General features: G+C 42.8%; 5 protein-coding genes and 1 long non-coding RNA gene across 6 annotated transcripts in view; 3 read left to right on the top strand and 3 right to left on the bottom strand.

Moving 5' to 3' along the window:
- Positions 1 to 2,059, bottom strand: part of LOC103506242 (peroxidasin-like) — a 10,355-nt gene extending 8,296 nt beyond the window's left edge. The window contains exons 1-2 of the mRNA XM_008470628.3: positions 1,994 to 2,059; positions 985 to 1,241 (exon numbers count right to left, since the gene is read on the bottom strand). Of these exons, the coding sequence (XP_008468850.1) occupies positions 985 to 1,241; positions 1,994 to 2,054 (318 nt within the window). The 5' untranslated portion in view covers positions 2,055 to 2,059. The remainder of the gene's footprint in view (positions 1 to 984; positions 1,242 to 1,993) is intronic.
- Positions 2,060 to 2,063: 4 nt separating this feature from the next.
- On the top strand, positions 2,064 to 4,406 carry LOC103506273 (peroxidasin-like). The gene is made up of 5 exons (XM_026821358.1): positions 2,064 to 2,118; positions 2,533 to 2,604; positions 3,155 to 3,318; positions 3,759 to 3,876; positions 4,229 to 4,406. Exons 3-5 carry the CDS (start codon positions 3,192 to 3,194, stop codon positions 4,404 to 4,406), a joined length of 423 nt encoding a protein of 140 aa, XP_026677159.1. The 5' UTR covers positions 2,064 to 2,118; positions 2,533 to 2,604; positions 3,155 to 3,191.
- Positions 4,407 to 6,056: 1,650 nt separating this feature from the next.
- LOC103506239 (protein kinase C-binding protein NELL1-like) lies at positions 6,057 to 7,669 on the top strand. Its single transcript, XM_008470626.1, has 2 exons — positions 6,057 to 6,284; positions 7,116 to 7,669. The coding sequence occupies exons 1-2, from the start codon at positions 6,174 to 6,176 to the stop codon at positions 7,248 to 7,250; spliced, it is 246 nt and encodes an 81-aa protein (XP_008468848.1). The 5' UTR covers positions 6,057 to 6,173; the 3' UTR covers positions 7,251 to 7,669.
- Position 7,670: 1 nt separating this feature from the next.
- Positions 7,671 to 8,404, bottom strand: LOC113466188. The gene is made up of 2 exons (XR_003390662.1): positions 8,291 to 8,404; positions 7,671 to 7,740 (listed from the first exon to the last, which is right to left on the bottom strand). It is a non-coding gene; the product is annotated as an uncharacterized LOC113466188 (long non-coding RNA).
- Positions 8,405 to 8,412: 8 nt separating this feature from the next.
- Positions 8,413 to 17,181, bottom strand: LOC113466174 (peroxidasin-like). Its single transcript, XM_026821357.1, has 13 exons — positions 17,142 to 17,181; positions 16,812 to 16,966; positions 16,320 to 16,449; positions 15,619 to 15,780; positions 15,093 to 15,357; positions 14,678 to 14,802; positions 12,606 to 12,917; positions 10,330 to 10,563; positions 9,573 to 9,668; positions 9,070 to 9,180; positions 8,869 to 8,979; positions 8,565 to 8,788; positions 8,413 to 8,421 (listed from the first exon to the last, which is right to left on the bottom strand). Exons 1-13 carry the CDS (start codon positions 17,179 to 17,181, stop codon positions 8,413 to 8,415), a joined length of 1,974 nt encoding a protein of 657 aa, XP_026677158.1.
- The window catches only part of LOC103506270 (peroxidasin-like), a 4,609-nt gene continuing 1,593 nt past the window's right edge, over positions 17,180 to 20,195 (top strand). Inside the window, exons 1-4 of the mRNA XM_008470656.1 lie at positions 17,180 to 17,279; positions 17,435 to 17,623; positions 18,181 to 18,389; positions 18,855 to 19,055. Coding sequence (XP_008468878.1) covers positions 17,180 to 17,279; positions 17,435 to 17,623; positions 18,181 to 18,389; positions 18,855 to 19,055 — 699 coding nt within the window. The remainder of the gene's footprint in view (positions 17,280 to 17,434; positions 17,624 to 18,180; positions 18,390 to 18,854; positions 19,056 to 20,195) is intronic.

Below are 20,195 nucleotides of genomic sequence, written 5' to 3'. Positions count from 1 at the left end.
TTTGGGCCTAAAATGACTGGGGCCCCTCTCCACTGCCCTGCGGGTTGCGGGATTGGACTTACGCCAGTGCTACTCAAGCAGTAAAAACGCATCAACTTCAGTAACTAATTCTTAGGTTATCGCATTATTGTCGTGGTAACGACAGCGGGTCGTCGGTGCGTGCTCTTTTGTCAATGACGTCGTGGGTCTGTTGCGTATGTAGGACGTTTTTGCCGATGAACGTTGTTTGGCGTGCGCGCCGGTACCAGTGGTACGTGTGTACTGAAACAGTAAGCTGGTATTAGCTATTCAGTGCTGGGTGTTTTTACCCTGGATTCGGTGACAAGCATCCGCATATCAATTTTCCTCACCATGATTGGTGGGAAGATATGCGAGGCACGAGATAGACGTGAGATGGTCATCATCCGGTTCCACCGCTGGTACGTCGCCTTAACTTCGGTGAACAGAATCGTTAGACAGTTAGTAATTCCTTTATTGAGTTTGCCAGCGCCTACTGTTTGCTTGGTTGGTAGCGCGTCTGCCTTGTAAGCGCTATGCCGCGGTTTGCGATTCCCACCCTGGGCGGAATCTTTATTCGCTGAACGGATAATGTTCGGTTCTGGGAAGCGCGGCTGGCTTTCTTCCGTATCCTGTCGTCCTTCTCTTCTTCGATTTCGGGAAATAAGACCTTAGCAGTTACAGTTCCCTCTGGTCAAACCTCCTAAAGAAAAAATGCTTATAATAATGGTGATTTCACCCAATGCCTATGAGAGGATTTCACTGAATGGGAGAATTCTTAATCATCGGAAGTTTTTAATCATCAAAAAGGAGTTTTGTAATTATCCAAGAAGGAGTTTTAAGTATCTTCAAAAAGACGAGGAGTTTTTCAAACTGTCCTGTTGTGGATCTTTATCTCCTTTTTGGATCACTTAAAAAGAATCTCCCATTAGTGAAATCTCTGATTAAGTCATTGGTGAAATTCACCATAAATGTTCCATAACTTACCTTACACTCGCACTTGGTACAGTGATCAGCAGGCCGTGTCCACACTGCATGGTTTTGTCGCACCACCCCCACCTCATCCATACACGTAGACACAGTCGTATTACTCTCCATATGTTTCAGCTTCTTCTTCAGTTGCTTGATACTCTTCTGCAGATCTGACACGACTGTTTCCAGGCCCTCCAATCGCTCCTCAGTAATGTTGACTAGACTTAGCGCCCTTCTGGCTCTCACATCAATTTCCTCGTCATTCTCACAATCTGAAAGTCAATGGTTTCTTATGAACTCGTCCGATTCCGAAAAACCAGAACAATAAAAAAATGCCATACACACAACCAAGCCCACTTGGGAGGCGAGAGCCTGTATGACGGTGCTTAACTCCACACACAAAAAGCCCACTTTGAGGCTTAGGTGTGGGGGCAAATGCCCCAAAAGGATGGGTTAAGCTTATATGAATCCACGAAATGGTTTCTTCAAATTAAATTGATCCTAAAATGGCAAGGTAAACCTAGATCATTGACAAATGGAGTAAGTCTGAAGGCATGTGATGTGTTCCAATCCACTCGACCCCAATCCTTGAATTTTTTCCAGCTTAGAAATACTCAATTATCAGAAACTATTTGTTGTGAATCTGGTTTTGTCTTATGAACTCGTCCGATTCCGAAAAACCAGAACAATCAAAAAATGCCATACACACAACCAAGCCCACTTGGGAGGCGAAAGCCTGTGTGACGGTGCTTAACTCCACACACAAAAAGCCCACTCTGAGGCTTAGGTGTGGGGGCAAATGCCCCAAAAGGATGGGTTAAACTTATATGAATCCACGAAATGGTTTCTTCAAATTAAATTGATCCTCAAATGGCAAGGTAAACCTAGATCCTTGACAAATGAAGTAAGCCTGAAGGCATGTGATGTGTTCCAATCCACTCGACCCCAATCCCTGAATTTTTTCCAGCTTAGAAATACTCAATTATCAGAAACTATTTATTGTGAATCTGGTTTTAGTACTCACCAGGGCCCTCACACTCATACCAGAACCTCAAGTCTAGACCAGGCACCTCAGAACAGGGCATGAAACAATCGGCTGGAGCGTATTGAGAAGGGAGTTTTTTCAAACTTGGAGAACCTGGACCGGTTGTGAGTATACCAATAGACAGTCTTAGGCCAGCCACTCACTATCAGGTAGACTTGACGACAGGCAACTTGATCAGGTCTACCTGATAGTGAGTTGGTTGGCGCTAGTTAGACTTTGACTTCAGGTCAATTTTGGACAAATAAAAAAACCAATATCGCAAGTTTTTTCTAAATATATTCGAAAAACCGAGAGCACTAGACTGCACTGTTCTGGGGGCTATTTGGGATGACGTCATTTTGACGCAAAAAAAAACTTACAAACTACGAAAAGAAGAGCAAAATTTGAAGTTTATACATATTTATGGAAGGAAACTTCGGTATTTTCAATATTATAGCTTAGGTTCAATGATCCAAGTCCATCATGGTTAGTGATGTATTGTTCTTTGATTTTCCTCTATTGTTCTTCTGTTTCCATAGATTCCTACAGGATAACAAACTCCGCAGCATTGCCCCCGGGTCATTGCATGGACTACACAAACTGTCTCGTCTGTAAGTGAACTAAACTTTTGCAATCCGCCAGCTTAGAGGAAACTTTAGACTTGGATAAAAACCTGGGTGGCTTACTCGAGTCACTGGTAGCGATAAAAGGCCTAAGAGAAAGATAGCTCATGTAGGTACACTGATTCCGAGTACGGGTACTGACCCTTGCTGGTACATGAAAAGTTTATCCTTAAATCATATAGTACCAATAATCACCTCCAACCTGTTATATCCTACGTACCTATTAAACAACTTTATTTTATGCAGAGTTCTCTATAGAACACAACAAGTTGTGTTCAACTTCGTTGGGTTGGATGCCCAATCAAAATTGGGAAAAGTACCGCCGCATTCGGCCATAGATGAACTTCCATTCAATATTAATTTTAACCTCAACACTAGCTTCAGTACGCGTAGGTATATCATTTTAATCCTTTGGAAATTGGGAAAAGTACCGCCGCATTCGGCCATAGATGAACTTCCATTCAATATTAATTTTAACCTCAACACTAGCTTCAGTACGCGTATATCATTTTAATCCTTTGATTTTTCTCCCGTGCAGACGACTGGATAGCAACGCCTTGGTGTGTGACTGCCAGATGATGTGGCTTACTAAAATGCTTCAAGACAAACAGGACAGTTCCCAGTTTACGGCCACTTGTCGATTTCCTTCCCATATGGAAGGCAAACCCTTGGCTCTTATTAACGAGGAAGATCTTCACTGTGGTAAGTCTGCCAGGGAATTCCAAAGCTATGTGAGAAGTTAGCGCTGAAAAACTTATGAGTTGGGTCAACTCCAAAAAAAAGGTCATACGCGAGTTCCGTGCCGTTGAAAAAGGAGAAAATTATAGTACTGCTCTCACCAACTTTCAGTTTCAAACCCTACGGAATCGACGTATTTAGGATCTCCCAAATGTATCCAGCGAAGGTCCATGATCACTAGCTCAGTACCCTTTCAGCAGAAAGCCCCCACAACTGTCATAAAATTCTCATTAATAAAATGATGAACTAAGTAGCTATTGATCAACTAGGTATTTGTCTTTCATACTGATGGATTCTGACGTGATTTTGTGAAGATTCATCTTAACTAAAGAAGAACACAAGTAACTTTTACTCTTCCTCTTCCTTCACATCAAATAGTTTTATTGACACCCTGTATGTTCCAGTAAAGCCTCGTATTACTGAGGACCCACGAGATGTAGAAGTGACGTTGGGAGATGAGGTGTTTTTCACGTGTAAAGCCGAAGGAAATCCGCGCCCAGAAATTGTTTGGGTGAGAGACAAGTAAGTTGGAGACCCAGTAGAACAGCTGATTTTTGATAATATGGGACATGCAATTGCCGAGGGGCCACAGAAGGGCATAGATTATATGGGCCATAGATGGACCGCCTGGAATTGCTGAATTAACTCTAGGACACGTAATGGCACTACCTCAGCCAACAGTATAAAGAAAGAAACAAGGGAATTTGATAGCTTGAAATATGTAGTCATGTAGAACATATCAAGTTATCAACCCAATGCGTCCTACTGTCCTTCCCAAGAATTTCCTTTTACATGTTTGCTTTCGGATTATTGAAGATGTCTGCCTTTGTTGACTTTATTCCTCAAAATGACTATGACTGTTGGTGACTTTCAGCAATGCAGTGGACATGGATGATCCCCGGTTCCAACAGACGTCAGACGGGTTGATGATCCACTCCATGGAGGCGTCAGATGAGGGGGTGTATGAGTGTATGGCCAAGAGTCCAATGGGGGAGGTCAAATCCCAGCCAGCCCGCGCCATCTTTGATAAATCAAAAGGTAAGTCATTGTAAACACAGGTCAGTGATCAAGGAGTCAATATCCGGTAGGAGGGACCTATTGTACGTATTGTTAAAGCGTCTTGAAGGAAGAAAGAAGGAGGCAATCAGGCAATACGTTTGGGATTAATGTTCGAACTCCCGTCCTTTGTGTGTTTGCCAGAACTTGGTCACACACGTATGGTCACTGGACAAAACCTAATATTAGTACTGTCACAGGACTGTCCACAAACTTATAACGTCGAATGCAATACCAAGTTCCTGGAAGATCTTTGAAGTTGAACGTCATATGCAGAATCTAATTAGGTAGTATAGGTACTTCTATCTACCTAGGTGGAAATTTCTTGCCTGTCATCCCCTTTTTAGTCGCTATCACAGGCCTTGTAAACAAACATTTTCCTCTCTTATCAGAGTCATCAGTCTTCAAGTAGGTATCCACTGAACCTTTAAAGGTCTAGTCCTGATACTTGATGAGCACACACACTATCAGGTAGTTCTGACAGAAGGACCTGATCAGCTGTACCTGTCAGGTCTACCTGATAGAGAATGGTTGGCCTTAGGAATGACAAGGTACCTACTGTAAGTGTATAGCTGTAGGTATAGGTATGGGTTCATAGCTTTCCCTAATGAAAAACTCATGATATGGCATTGTCCCGTCTCACCGAGGTAAGAGTTTGTTTTTCTCCTCGGCCGAGTGGGTATCACACTAGACTTGCACTCCGGAGTTCCCGGGTTCGATTCCCGGCGGTTTTTTCGGTTCTGTGCTTGGATTTCGGGGTGCACTCAGCCTCGTGAGGACATTTGATTAGCTACTTTAATCGAGTAGCAACCTGTGGCGGCATTACCCTCTGTGCTTGGATTTCGGGGTGCACTCAGCCTCGTGAGGACATTTGAGTAGCTACTTTAATCGAGTAGCAACCTGTGACGGCATTACCAGTGTAAGTTGATGATACGAGTAGATGAAAATAAATTAATAGTAAAGGAGGCACTTATATTAGTAATGCTGTAATACCCACCATTTTCTTTGATTTACATGAAAATTTCATACCTTTTGTTTCAGGTGCCGCCCAATGTGTTTATACTGCCACGGCATCAAACTCCCAGTTTCATGCCCTGTTCTGAGGTGCCTGGTCTAGACTTGAGGTTCTGGTATGAGTGTGAGGGCCCTGGTGAGTACTAAAACCAGATTCACAATAAAGAGTTTCTGATAATTGAGTATTTCTAAGCTAGAAAAAATTCAAGGATAGGGGTCGAGTGGATCACATGCCTTCAGGCTTACTCCATTTGTCAAGGATCTAGGTTTACCTTGCCATTTGAGGATCAATTTAATTTGAAGAAACCATTTCGTAGATTCATATAAGTTTAACCCATACTTTTGGGGCATTTGCCCCCACACCTAAGCCTCAGAGTGGGCTTTTTGTGTGTAGAGTTAAGCACCTTCATACAGGCTTTCGCCTCCCAAGTGGGCTTGGTTGTGTGTATGGCATTTTTTGATTGTTCTGGTTTTTCGGAATCGGACGAGTTCATAAGAAACCATTGACTTTCAGATTGTGAGAATGACGAGGAAATTGATGTGAGAGCCAGAAGGGCGCTAAGTCTAGTCAACATTACTGAGGAGCGATTGGAGGGCCTGGAAACAGTCGTGTCAGATCTGCAGAAGATGTGAGAGCCAGACGGGCGCTTAGTCTAGTCAACATTACTGAGGAGCGATTGGAGGGCCTGGAAACAGTCGTGTCAGATCTGCAGAGGAGTATCAAGCAACTGAAGAAGAAGCTGAAACATATGGAGAGTAATACGACTGTGTCTACGTGTATGGATGAGGTGGGGGTGGTGCGACAAAACCATGCAGTGTGGACACGGCCTGCTGATCACTGTACCAAGTGCGAGTGTAAGGTAAGTTATGGAACATTTATGGTGAATTTCACCAATGACTTAATCAGAGATTTCACCAATGGGAGATTTTTTAATGATCCAAAAAGGAGATTTTAAAGATCCAAACAGGAGTTTTGAAAAACTCCTCCTTTTTGGATTACTTAAATCTCCTTTTTGGATAATTAAAAACTCCTTTTTGGAGGATTAACTGCTGATCACTGTACCAAGTGCGAGTGTAAGGTAAGTTATGGAACATTTATGGTGAATTTCACCAATGACTTAATCAGAGATTTCACTAATGGGAGATTTTTTAATGATCCAAAAAGGAGATTTTAAAGATCCAAACAGGAGTTTTGAAAAACTCCTCGTTTTTGGATTACTTAAAACTCCTTTTTGGATAATTAAAAACTCCTTTTTGGATGATTAAAAACTCCTTTTTGGATGATTAAAAATTCTCCTATTAGTGAAATCTCTCATTAGGTCATTGGTGAAATCCACCATTAAGGATTTTTTTTTGGAGGTTTGACAGAGGGAACTGTAACTGCTAAGGTCTTATCTTCCCGAAATCGAAGAGAGAAGGACGACAGGATAGGAGAAAGCCAGCCGTTCCCAGAACGAACATTATCCGTTCAGGATAAAATCCGCCCAGGGTGGGAATCGAACCCGCGGCCTAGCGCTTACAAGGCAGACGCGCTACCAACCAAGCAAACTAGGCTGGCAAACTCACATAAAAATACATTTTCTTTTCTGGAAGTTTTGTGCTTACCAGCAAGGATCTCTTCACGTCTATTCTCTCCATATCTTCAAATATTTAACCAAAATTTTCTTGTGTTTCTGCTTCCATATTTCCAGCACGGGAAAGTTCACTGTTTCAAACAAACCCCTTGCCTCGCGCACCCAAACAATGTTCATCGGCAAAGTCTACATACGAATGCTACGATCATTGACAAAAGAGACCACTACCCTGTTACCGAAATAATGCGATAACCTAAGAATTATTACTGAAGTTGATGCGTTTTTACTGCTTGAGTAGCACTGGCGTAAGTCCAATCCCGCAAACCCCGCAGGGCGTGGAGAGGGGCCCCAGTCATTTTAGGGGCCCCCGAATATCTATAATTTGGAGTTTTCAATTCCAGTCCGTTCACCCAGGAAACGGAGCAAAGAACAACTGAATCGTTCTCAAGAAGAACGGCCTATGTTATTTTCGTTACTTTTCAGGAGAGACATTTTAATACAGTAGGTAATGTAAAATTTGTCCCAGAATTATGTTTTTTTTTACACAAAGGCCCTTTTACATGAAACTCTCACTTACTTTGCATGCAAAAACACCTTGCCCCGAGGCAAAAACTTTACACATAGGCCGTTGTTCTTCTGAAATTTTACTCGAATCTTCACGAAGTTGGTCCCGGGTCATCGTGTGGCACTTCCATGGGGAAGCAGGGTGGCGAGAAGGCGCAGGATTTCTTGCAGTCGATACCTGAGGGAGAAGAAATTGGGATAGAAGCACTGGTGAGATATACTTGGTCCGAGAATTTCAGGCAGTTTTTGAAAGAAGAATTCAAGTCAATATGTCAATAATCAATAGGACGCATCGCGGTTTGCGGACGTGGGTTGCTGCCTTATTCTATTCTACAGCCTCCATACACAAAAAGCTCAGTCCAAGGCTTAGGTGTAGGGGCATACAGCCCTAAAGGATAAGTTAAGCTTCTAAGAATCTATTCTATTCTTGGGCATACGATGCACTCACCTCACGGCAGGTTCCTTTTGTTAACCTGTGAGTTGTTCAACGGAAGGTACAGAAAATCTAGTTAAGTAGTGCAGTGTGCAATAGAGCTCCGCACCACCAAGTTAAAATTTGACAGCGCTACTAAAGAGATATAAATAATATGGGGCAACCTCCGTGGCCAAGTGGGTATCACACTTAGTTTGCACGCTAAGTTGTGAAGAGACTGTTGCTTCACCACAAACAATTCATGATTATGATTTGATTTATAAATAATATGTTTCGATGAAATACCTCTTCTTACCTTCCCAGCTTTCCAAACTGGTGGCGGGGATGGCATGATCCAAGTCATGGTCTAGGAATTGTCCCCATTGCATGACCATGTGCGTGATGACAGGATCTGGTGTAATGGATGTTGCTACTCGATTAAAGTAGCTACTCAAATGTCCTCACGAGGCTGAGTGCACCCCGAAATCCAAGCACAGAGCCGAAAAAACCGCCGAGAATCGAACCCGGGAACTCCGGAGTGCAAGTCTAGTGTGATACCCACTCGGCCGAGGAGAAAAACAAACTCTTACCTCGGTGAGACGGTCTCCAGAATCACAAATCACCCGGGCTAGTGACGCCTGTTTGATCTGAGTCAGCTGTGCCGGTTTGAAAGTCGACGGATTTTCGTACCAGAAGCGATCACCGTCCCGAATACGTTTAAATTGATCTATGAGGAGACATCGCATGGTGGGTCCCACCCGTCCCCCGTCCACTTGGTCCTCAAGGATGGCACCCACGAACGGGTCGATGTTACCTGCCATCGGGGAAGAGAGAATAGGGGGTGGTTTGAAGTGTAATAACAGGGGGTGGTATAAAGAGTTATGTGAAATACACCGTCCCGAATACGTTTAAATTGATCTATGAGGAGACATCGCATGGTGGGTCCCACCCGTCCCCCGTCCACTTGGTCCTCTAGGATGGCACCCACGAACGGGTCGATGTTACCTGCCATCGGGGAAGAGAGAATAGGGGGTGGTTTGAAGAGTAATAACAGGGGGTGGTATAAAGAGTTATGTGAAATTGTGAACTAGGCACCGTCCCGAATACGTTTAAATTGATCTATGAGGAGACATCGCATGGTGGGTCCCACCCGTCCCCCGTCCACTTGGTCCTCTAGGATAGCACCCACGAACGGGTCGATGTTACCTGCCATCGGGGAAGAGAGAATAGGGGCTGGTTTGAAGAGTAATAACAGGGGGTGGTATAAAGAGTTATGTGAAATTGTGAACTATCTGATAACTTCCCTGTAATTTATTCCGCACTCTCCTGTCAGTTTTCTCTTTCGTCATTGTGCCTTTCAGATTGGTAGTTATTGTGTCTTTCAGAAAGTTAGAAGTAAGGAAATAGTTGACGATAGTTCCTATGTCTAGCACAAGTGCACAACTCTCTTGCCTGAAAGCTAGAGGGAAATTCAGAGCATGATCCAGAGTCAAGATTATTGATCACTTATCACTCACCCACGGGACAGATATAACGTGAATATAACCATTTCACCACAATAAAATTACTATTGCTCTCCCTTCAGAACCAACTCTTACCAGGATGACCATACAGCCTCTGTAACTTGTCTTCATTGGATACAACTCTGGCTGGGGGTTTCTCATAGCCGTAGTATTTCAGCCCTTTGGTCCAACCTAGAAGAGAGTAAAGGGTGGTTCGATCAGAGAAATGAAAAGCAAGGGAAAAAAATCACTAGAAACTTTCTCTTTCGTCATTGTGCCTTTCAGATTGGTAGTTATTGTGTCTTTCAGAAAGTTAGAAGTAAGGAAATAGTTGACGATAGTTCCTTTGTCTAGCACAAGTGCACAACTCTCTTGCCTGAAAGCTAGAGGGAAATTCAGAGCATGATCCAGAGTTACTCTCCTGTCAGTTTTCTCTTTCGTCATTGTGCCTTTCAGATTGGTAGTTATTGTGTCTTTCAGAAAGTTAGAAGTAAGGAAATAGTGGACGATAGTTCCTATGTCTAGCACAACTCTCTTGCCTGAAAGCTAGAGGGAAATTCAGAGCATGATCCAGAGTCAAGATTATTGATCACTTAACACTCACCCACGAGACAGATATAACGTGAATATAACCATTTCACCACATGGCTGGTCAGTGGTCAGGGTCAGAGTTACCCAGGCGAATACTATGACAAAAATGTACATGTCAATCGGTAAAGGTAGATGGGTAGTCTTGATCATCAGCTCTTTTGTGTATTATGAAGGCCCTTTGAGATTGATTTACGTATTGATTCCAATATTGCAGAAAAACATGCCCTTTTCTTTCGAATAGTTCTCCTAGCTCGTTCCTTACCTACAGGTGTACTGAATCCATTCTCGTAGATTGGCTTCAACAGTCTTCGGAATCCAGTCAGGGACGCCCCCCACATAGGATGCTGCAAGTTGTTACACGTGCCATCTATCGTACGATACTTCGTATGGAAGCACAGGTCACTGCAGTTGGCCGTACGCTGATGTTCCATACATCCGGACAAGTTGGCTATGAGTTCGATCTGGCGAGGTGAGAGGACGTCGTGGTAGCTGAAACCTGGTAAGCCAAACACTTAGGTCAGTCACTCACTATCAGGTGAACCTGACAGGTGCACCTCATCAGGTCCGCCTGTCATGTCTTCCTGATACTAGGCGAAACTCGAATCCGTTTCGGAAAATCCATAAGAACCCTAGTCATATTAAAATAAGTTAAGCAATTAATTAACTGAGAAAAGAAAGAAAAATTCCCCAAGGCCTGAAAGCTTACCGCCAATGAGTGATTGAAAGGGGATGCCTGCCGTGCCGTCTTTGTCTTAATACCCACACACAAATCTAATTCTAAATAGCTCTGGGTTAATATATTTTAGGCTGCGTTTATCAATTGTTGGGTAAAAGTCCTGTGTAGCTGAGACATTTTGAAATATTTTACAGGAAGAGTGATCTTGATAATGAATATGAAATCCAAGATATAAGAAAGAAAAAAATCACCCCTTTTCAAATGCTACTGTGGCGTCTCGCTAGGCTGTGACTTACCAGATAACTGTTTAATATCACCTTTAGTACCTTTTCCAGTCCCCAAGGCCTAAAAGCTTACCGCCAATGAGTGATTGGAAGGGGATGCCTGCCGTCTTTGTCTTAATACCCACACACAATGAGTCAAGATTATTGATCACTTATCACTCACCCACGGGACAGATATAACGTGAATATAACCATTTCACCACAATAAAATTACTATTGCCCTCCCTTCAGAACCAACTCTTACCAGGATGACCATACAGCCTCTGTAACTTGTCCCGCACTCTCCTGTCGGTTATCTCTCTGGCCAGATCCTCGAATGTGTTTGCCCGCGGCAATCCACAATACTCTCGCCACGCATTGTACTCCGGAATGCCATGATCTCTACCGCGCTGAATATTCATAGCCGCCAGATCCAAAGATACGGCGTGAAACGTCGTGAACAGCTTGTCTGTGAGTTCTTTGTTGAGGTTTTCGGTGGGACGCTTCCGTTTGGCGGGACTTGTGATGAAGCCTCGCAGTAGAGGATCGACGCCCCCCTCGTCCACCAGACGCCATGGCGAGAAGAACGCTTTGCCCAGGGATAGATCTCCCTGAGAAAACAAGTTCAGTCATCTTGAAAAAACCTACGAGAGAGGCGAAACTCGAATCCGTTTCGGAAAATCCATAAGAACCCTAGTCATATTAAAATAAGTTAAGCAATTAATTAACTGAGAAAAGAAAAAAAAAAATCACCCCTTTTCAAATGCTACTGTGGCGTCTCGCTAGGCTGTGACTTACCAGATAACTGTTTAATATCACCTTTACCAGATAACTGTTTAATATCACCTTTAATATTACCTTTTTGTTTAATAGTACCTTTTCCAGTCCCCAAGGCCTAAAAGCTTACCGCCAATGAGTGATTGGAAGGGGATGCCTGCCGTCTTTGTCTTAGTACCCACACACAATTCTAATTCTAAATAGCTCTGGGTTAATATATTTTAGGCTGCGTTTATCAATTGTTGGATAAAAATCCTGTGTAGCTGAGACATTTTGAAATTTTACGCTGATGTTCCATACATCCGGACAAGTTGGCTATGAGTTCGATCTGGCGAGGTGAGAGGACGTCGTGGTAGCTGAAACCTGGTAAACCAAACACTTGGGTCAGCCAATCACTATCAGGTAAACCTGACAGGTGCACCTGATTAGGTCCGCCTGTCATGTCTACCTGATACCTGATGAGCACACACACTATCAGGTAGTTCTGACAGAAGGACCTGATCAGCTGTACCTGTCACGTCTACCTGATAGAGAATGGTTGGCCTTAGGAATGACGTGGGTAGAACCGTTGTTGTCATTGGAGTGTAGTTATAAGTCTCTGAGAACGACGATGTTACTTGTGAAATTATTTAGGTCGAGTGGATTGGAACATACCACATGCTTTCAGGCATACTCCATTTGTCAAGGATCTAGGTTTTCTTTGCCCTTAGGATCAATTTAATTTGAAGAAACCATCTCAGTTTTTACACTACACCGTCCATCACTATGGTGCACCTCGTTATAATGGATAGTGACGAACAATGCTAAAATCTTTTCACTCACCCTCGCTCAAGTTCATCTTGACGCCCGCCTGTATGTGTTTCTTGATATGACTCAGCGTACGCTCGTACACATCCGCTGCACGCACCACCGTCCGTGCTGACTCGTCCGGGAACCTCAGTAGCTTCATCAGAGAGCCGTGATCCTGCTGCTCGTTACTATGGTAACCGAACAGGCTGTTGATCGTGGCGTTCACGGCGGCATCGACCTCTCGACTGGCCAGTTTGACGGCCATGTGAATTGTGTCGTCGGCCACGCTGGGTTTAGAGGCGGAGGGTTCTCGCGATGTGTGTGGCGCGGGCTCGACGCTGTTTTCTGAAACTTGAAATTAACTTCTTGAAAAATGGATTGTGCACCATGACCTTTAATGTTTACTGAATAAGTCAATTCCCAATTACTGGATAGGTAACTAGAATATAGGGAAATGGTAAACTTTTCATTACGAAGGGACCCAAGGCCAGCCACTCACTATCAGGTAGACCTGACAAACGGAGCTCTTTTCAGCCGTACCTGTCTGGTCTACCTGATAGTGAGTGGCTGGCCTAAAAGTAGTATTAGGTATGAAAAGAAATGGCCTTCATAAAAGGCAATAATTTCTAAGTTCATCTCACCGACAAAAATGTACATGTCAATCGGTAAAGGTAGATGGGTAGTCTTGATCATCAGCTCTTTTGTGTATTATGAAGGCCCTTTGAGATTGTGTAAGTCTATTGATTTACGTGTTGATTCCAATATTGCAGAAAAACATGCCCTTTTCTTTTGAATAGTTCTCCTAGCTCGTTCCTTACCTACAGGTGTACTGAATCCGAAAGAAATGGCCTTCATAAAAGGCAATAATTTCTAAGTTCATCTCACCTCCAGTAACGGTCAAATATCCCTCAGCGACATCTTCCCCAAGCAGGTTGCTGGCAGTACACCTGTATAGACCAGAATCCTGAGGTCCAATGTTGTAAAGGCGCAGGCTGCCTGTCCGATGTATTCTGGACAAAGGAAATAAAAGTACAAGCCTCAAAAAGTGTCCTTTTGTGATAAGCTGATTTAACAGCATCTATTATGAACTTACTTGTTCAATTCTTATCTTCATAAACATTATACCTATATGTACTTATGAGTATTTATATTCATAGGCCTTCCAGACTGCTCTTTTCTGGATGGACATTTGGACAAGATATATTACGAGAGATAGATATGCTGGACACAGAATGTAAGTAAGTAAATTCATAAATATTTTTGAGAATCCGACTAACTTCTTATTCCTATCTGAACTCACTTGTGATTTCTATCCTCCACAAATTCCGCCTCGTCCTTGCTCCACGAGATGCGAGGCAGTGGTTCACCATCTGGCTTGCACGGAATTTCCACACTACTCCCGGCAGGAGCGCGCATGTCGAATGGTTTCACCACAAGACGGGGTGCTCGGTGCCCGTTGATACGAATCATGGCTACGGACTCGGCACTCCCCTCACTGTTCTGCGCGACGCAGTTGTACACCCCTGCGTCCGATTCGCGTACCCCGTTCAGCACTAGGACGAAACCTGTAGATGGAGAGGAGAAAATATTCCGTCAAAAGGAGGAATCGGCATATCGGGGGAATTCAATCAATAGCTGTTCGTTCAGTTATGCTACCTATGTTTGAGTGATTTTATATAGATATATCATCGAAACTGAAGTTCGAGGAGCTAAATAATGTACAAAAGACCATCGAAACGAGATGTTCTACAGGGTGATCTTATTCCTTATTGAATTTAGTTTCAAAATAATTCCTTAATGTTTTTTCAAGATTCATAAAAACTCACCATCATGTTCATAAGTCACGTGATCGTCTGAATCCAATGAGTTTCCATCGTGGAACCAAGTCATCTGAGGTAGAGGATGGCCCTCCACAAGACATGTGATTCTGCTAGTACTTCCTGTGGAATATGTGGTGCTCACGGGTCGTTGAATGAAAATTGGAGGTGCTGTGAATACAAAATATGTCAGGTGTGAGTGTATTTAGCCAAATTGACACAACGCTGCTCTGTGTCCATCATTTACGTATGTAGGTTTAGTTAAAGGTTCAGGGGAACTCATCTCACCTCCAGTAACGGTCAAATATCCCTCAGCGACATCTTCCCCAAGCAGGTTGCTGGCAGTACACCTGTATAGACCAGAATCCTGAGGTCCAATGTTGTAAAGGCGCAGGCTGCCTGTCCGATGTATTCTGGACAAAGGAAATAAAAGTACAAGCCTCAAAAAGTGTCCTTTTGTGATAAGCTGATTTAACAGCATCTATTATGAACTTACTTGTTCAATTCTTATCTTCATAAACATTATACCTATATGTACTTATGAGTATTTATATTCATAGGCCTTCCAGACTGCTCTTTTCTGGATGGACATTTGGACAAGATATATTATGAGAGATAGGTATGCTGGACACAGAATGTAAGTAAGTATATTCATAAATATTTTTGAGAATCCGACTAGCTTCCTTTTCCTATCTGAACTCACTTGTGATTTCTATCCTCCACAAATTCCGCCTCGTCCTTGCTCCACGAGATGCGAGGCAGTGGTTCACCATCTGGCTTGCACGGAATTTCCACACTACTCCCGGCAGGAGCGCGCATGTCGAATGGTTTCACCACAAGACGGGGTGCTCGGTGCCCGTTGATACGAATCATGGCTACGGACTCGGCACTCCCCTCACTGTTCTGCGCGACGCAGTTGTACACCCCTGCGTCCGATTCGCGTACCCCGTTCAGCACTAGGACGAAACCTGTAGATGGAGAGGAGAAAATATTCCGTCAAAAGGAGGAATCGGCATATCGGGGGAATTCAATCAATAGCTGTTCGTTCAGTTATGCTACCTATGTTTGAGTGATTTTATATAGATATATCATCGAAACTGAAGTTCGAGGAGCTAAATAATGTACAAAAGACCATCGAAACGAGATGTTCTACAGGGTGATCTTATTCCTTATTGAATTTAGTTTCAAAATAATTCCTTAATGTTTTTTCAAGATTCATAAAAACTCACCATCATGTTCATAAGTCACGTGATCGTCTGAATCCAATGAGTTTCCATCGTGGAACCAAGTCATCTGAGGTAGAGGATGGCCCTCCACAAGACATGTGATTCTGCTAGTACTTCCTGTGGAGTACGTGGTGCTCACGGGTCGTTGAATGAAAATTGGAGGTGCTGTGAATACAAAATTTGTCAGGTGTGAGTGTATTTAGCCAAATTGACACAACGCTGCTCTAATCATTTACGTATGTAGGTTTAGTTAAAGGTTCAGGGGAAATTTCCCACATTGTTGACAGATTTTAACGTTTAAAGGAACGAAGATGATTTCAATAATCTTTAGAATCAAATCTTTGTGTCCAGCTCTCTGACATATCATCATCCATATAATTATGTTATTCTTCATCTAGTTCTCTCTCCCTCTCCCTCTGACACATGTGATTCTAGAGGTCTACAATATTGTTAATCCAAAATCAGATCCCCCATTACTTACCATTGACAGTGACATGTAGGTCTCCCCGATATACACCAGCTGGATTTTAACGTTTAAAGGAACGAAGATGATTTCAATAATCTTTAGAATCAAATCTTTGTGTCCAGCTCTCTGACATATCATCATCCATATGTTATTCTTCATCTAGTTCTCTCTCCCTCTGACACATGTAATTCTAGAGGTCTACAGTTGTTAATCCAAAATCACATCCCCCATTACTTACCATTGACAGTGACATGTAGGTCTCCCCGATATACACCAGCTGGGTTTCCAGCCACACAGCTATACCGACCTCCATGTTCTCTCTGTACTCCTGATATTACTAGCTCTGTGCTGCTCCGGCGATCATCCGTCTGAAATACATTTCGGATTTTTTCCCATTATTATTCTTTTTTTTTTTAGATTTAACTTATTTATTACATTGAACTCAGGCCGGACCTTTGACTAACTATACAAGATTCATAGAGGGACCTTAATAAATTAGGTTTCGTCTTCCCGAAATCGAAGAGAGGAGAACAGGATAGGAGAAAGTTAGCCGTTCCGAGAACGAACCTTATCCGTTCAGGATATACAGTGCCCCGTGAATGGAAATCCGTGACCTAGCGCTTACAATACAGCCGTTTTACCCTCCAAGCTAAGTAGGCTGGGCTCTATACTCTTAAAATAATATTACTTTCAGATCTGGGTTTGTGTAAATAGGTACTTGTTAGATTACCTGAATATGAAATTTATCATCGTTGGCAATCACAATATCTTCTTTTCTCCAGGTAATGCTAGGAGCAGGATATCCCTCAAATTGACATTCCAGTCTGATCCTACTTCCCACCGAAGTTGTCACATCGCCTGAAGTTCTCATCAATCGAAGTTTTGCTGTAATAGAAAACGGAATGGTACTATGGGTGGGTGATGCTCTCACTTATACATGAAAAATTATAACATGGTGAATTTGACACATCCACTATTATCGTAGAGGATGTATGTAGCAATTTTTCTCTTTCATTAAATCCTTTGCAACATTACAACATGGTGAATTAGGCACATCCACCAGAAGGTAGTGGATGTAACAATTTGATGATCCACTCCATGGAGGCGTCAGATGAGGGGGTGTATGAGTGTATGGCCAAGAGTCCAATGGGGGAGGTCAAATCCCAGCCAGCCCGCGCCATCTTTGATAAATCAAAAGGTAAGTCATTGTAAACACAGGTCAGTGATCAAGGAGTCAATATCCGGTAGGCGGGGCCTATTGTCCGTTTTGTTAAAGCGCCTTGAAGGAAGAAAGAAGGAGGCAATCAGGCAATACGTTTAGGATTTATGTTCGAACTCCCATCCCTCTTCTAGGTTGGACCAAAGGGCTGAAATACTACGGCTATGAGAAACCCCCAGCCAGAGTTGTATCCAATGAGCTGATTAGTACAGAGTCCATTACACCAGATCCTGTTATCACGCACATGGTGATGCAATGGGGACAATTCCTAGATCATGACTTGGATCATGCCATCCCCGCCACCAGTTTGGAAAGCTGGGAAGGTAAGAAGAGGTATTTCATCTAACCATATTATTTATATCTCTTAGTAGCGCTGTCAAGAAAACAAGGTTGGAACGATATCGAGAAGGAGCAGGGATACAAAGATCGAAATTGGTAGAGAGGCTTTGTACATCGACCCGTCCCATGATGGAACCATTATGTATTGATTGATTTAGTAGCGCTGTCAAATTTTCACTGGGCGGTGCGGAGCACTACCACACTTCTTAACTAGATTTTCTGTACCTTTCGTTGGATATCTCACTGGTTAACAAAAGGAACCTGCCGTGAGGTGAGTGCATCGTGTGCCCAAGAATAGAATAGATTCGTAGAAGCTTAACCAATCCTTTAGAGCTGTTTGCCCCTACACCTAAGCCTTGGAGTGGGCTTTTTGTGTATGGAGGCTGTAGAATAGAATAAGGCAGCAACCCACGTCCGCGAACCGCGATGCGTCCTATTGATTAGTGACATATTGACTTGAATTCTTCTTTCAAAAACTGCCTGAAATTCTCGGACCAAGTATATCTCACCAGTGCTTCTGTCCGAATTTCTTCTCCCTCAGGTATCGACTGCAAGAAATCCTGCGCCTTCTCGCCACCCTGCTTCCCCATGGAAGTGCCACACGATGACCCGCGAGTTAAGAAGCGACGCTGCATCGACTTCATTCGGAGCAGCGCCATTTGTGGCTCCGGAATGACTTCGATGTTTTGGGACACCGTGCAACCTCGCGAGCAGATCAATCAGCTTACTGCATACATTGATGGCTCTCAGGTAAAATAGATAGTTCTCAAAACGAATTTGAAAATTATTGAGTCTGTTTTGAAATTCATGGCTCTGAGGTGAAACGTATGGCCAGCCATCCACTATCAGGTAGACCTGACGACATGTGCACCTGATAGTGTGTGTGCTCATTAGGTATCAGACCTGACAGACGAACCTTTTCAGCCATCGAAAATTATTGAGTCTGTTTTGAAATTCATGGCTCTGAGGTGAAACGTATGGCCAGCCATCCACTATCAGGTAGACCTGACGACATGTACACCTGATAGTGTGTGTGCTCATTAGGTATCAGACCTGACAGACGAACCTTTTCAGCCATACCTGTCAGGTCTACCTGATAGTGAGAGTGGCTGGCCTATGACTTTGGGTTGAAATTAATGGACAGGGAAACGGATCAGTATTTTCCTTGACACTTTCTCTCAAAAGTTTTACTTCTTCTCAAACGCATGGTTACAGGTGTACGGTTTCACAGAGGAGAGATCGCGGGTTCTACGAGATATTCGCAATGACAACGGATTTCTGCGCCAGGGCATTCTGTCTGCGGCCAACAAACCATATCTACCCATAGCAGGCGCAACAGAGGTTGACTGTAGACGAGACCCTACCGAAAGCAACATTGGATGTCTTCTAGCCGGGGATATTCGGGCCAATGAACAGGTGATCTTCTTGAAACAATAGCTATAAAAGTATGTCCACCTGTCCACACATAGTCGACCGGCCGTCGATCGACGTCGACTGAACCGTTCACAATGCCTCGACAACATAGATTGACCTCATCGATCGACGGCCGGTCGACTATGTTTGGACACACCTTTATATTAAATATAATGTTTACCCAATCTGATTAGGTCTATCTATACCTAGGCTCTTCCACTTTGCTAAACCTTTATAAACGAGGAAATGTTTTATTAAACCGCCTTAAACGAAAAAATGAGCTGGTCCCTTGGATTCTCGTTTATCCAGGTTCGACTGTATTTTGTTTATATGTTTTTAATAATAGGTATGTTACCTATCACCTATCTTACCTATGTACATATCGTACCTATTATTCCAATTTGAATAGGACTTGAAAATAAAAACATGGAACTTTTTTGGAATGTAATACAGTTGGATAAAAACATTACCGCGCAATTGCCATCTCTTTCCATGTGTATTACAAGACTTAATTTCAAACTAGGTTATTAAACCTGTTTAATACAACTGGACCTGTATTTTTTGGCATTTAAAATTTCTATTACACACTATCTTTGAACATCATTGATTTTTACCAAGTTCATAAAAGCTGTGAAGTGCTGGATGTATTACAAGTTTGTATTGACAAATTTATTACAGTCTACATTCTCATGATTTATATAAATACACAAGTAATAGTGATTTAGTACAGATGTTATGGATTTATCCAGACCTATTACATATTGTTTTTCTTGCTTCTGTAATACGAAATTACTTTTGACAATGGTATTACATAGATTTCCAACTTTTGTGCTGTATGGGAATAGAAAGATATTTGGGACAGAGGAGAAATTTGAGAGAGATGAGATGAGGTTGAAGAACGGCACAATACTTTCACTGAAAACATTGAAAAAAAAGTTATACCAATCTTGAAAAAAAAAAAAAAAAAAAAAAACAAGAAAAGAAAAAAATCCGTGAACACGAAGAGGAGGAAAAAGATGCTGAAGACAAAGAAGAGGAAAGTGGGAGAAGAAGAAAGCAACCAGAACAACAACAACAACAACAACAACAACAACAACAACAACAACAACAACAACAACAACAACAACAACAACAACAACAACA

This window comes from Diaphorina citri, unplaced genomic scaffold (assembly GCF_000475195.1).
Source record: "Diaphorina citri unplaced genomic scaffold, Diaci psyllid genome assembly version 1.1 scaffold224, whole genome shotgun sequence".
Taxonomy (NCBI): domain Eukaryota; kingdom Metazoa; phylum Arthropoda; class Insecta; order Hemiptera; family Psyllidae; genus Diaphorina; species Diaphorina citri.
Note: the sequence above shows the minus strand (reverse complement) of the source record. Positions and strands in the feature narration are given on the sequence as shown.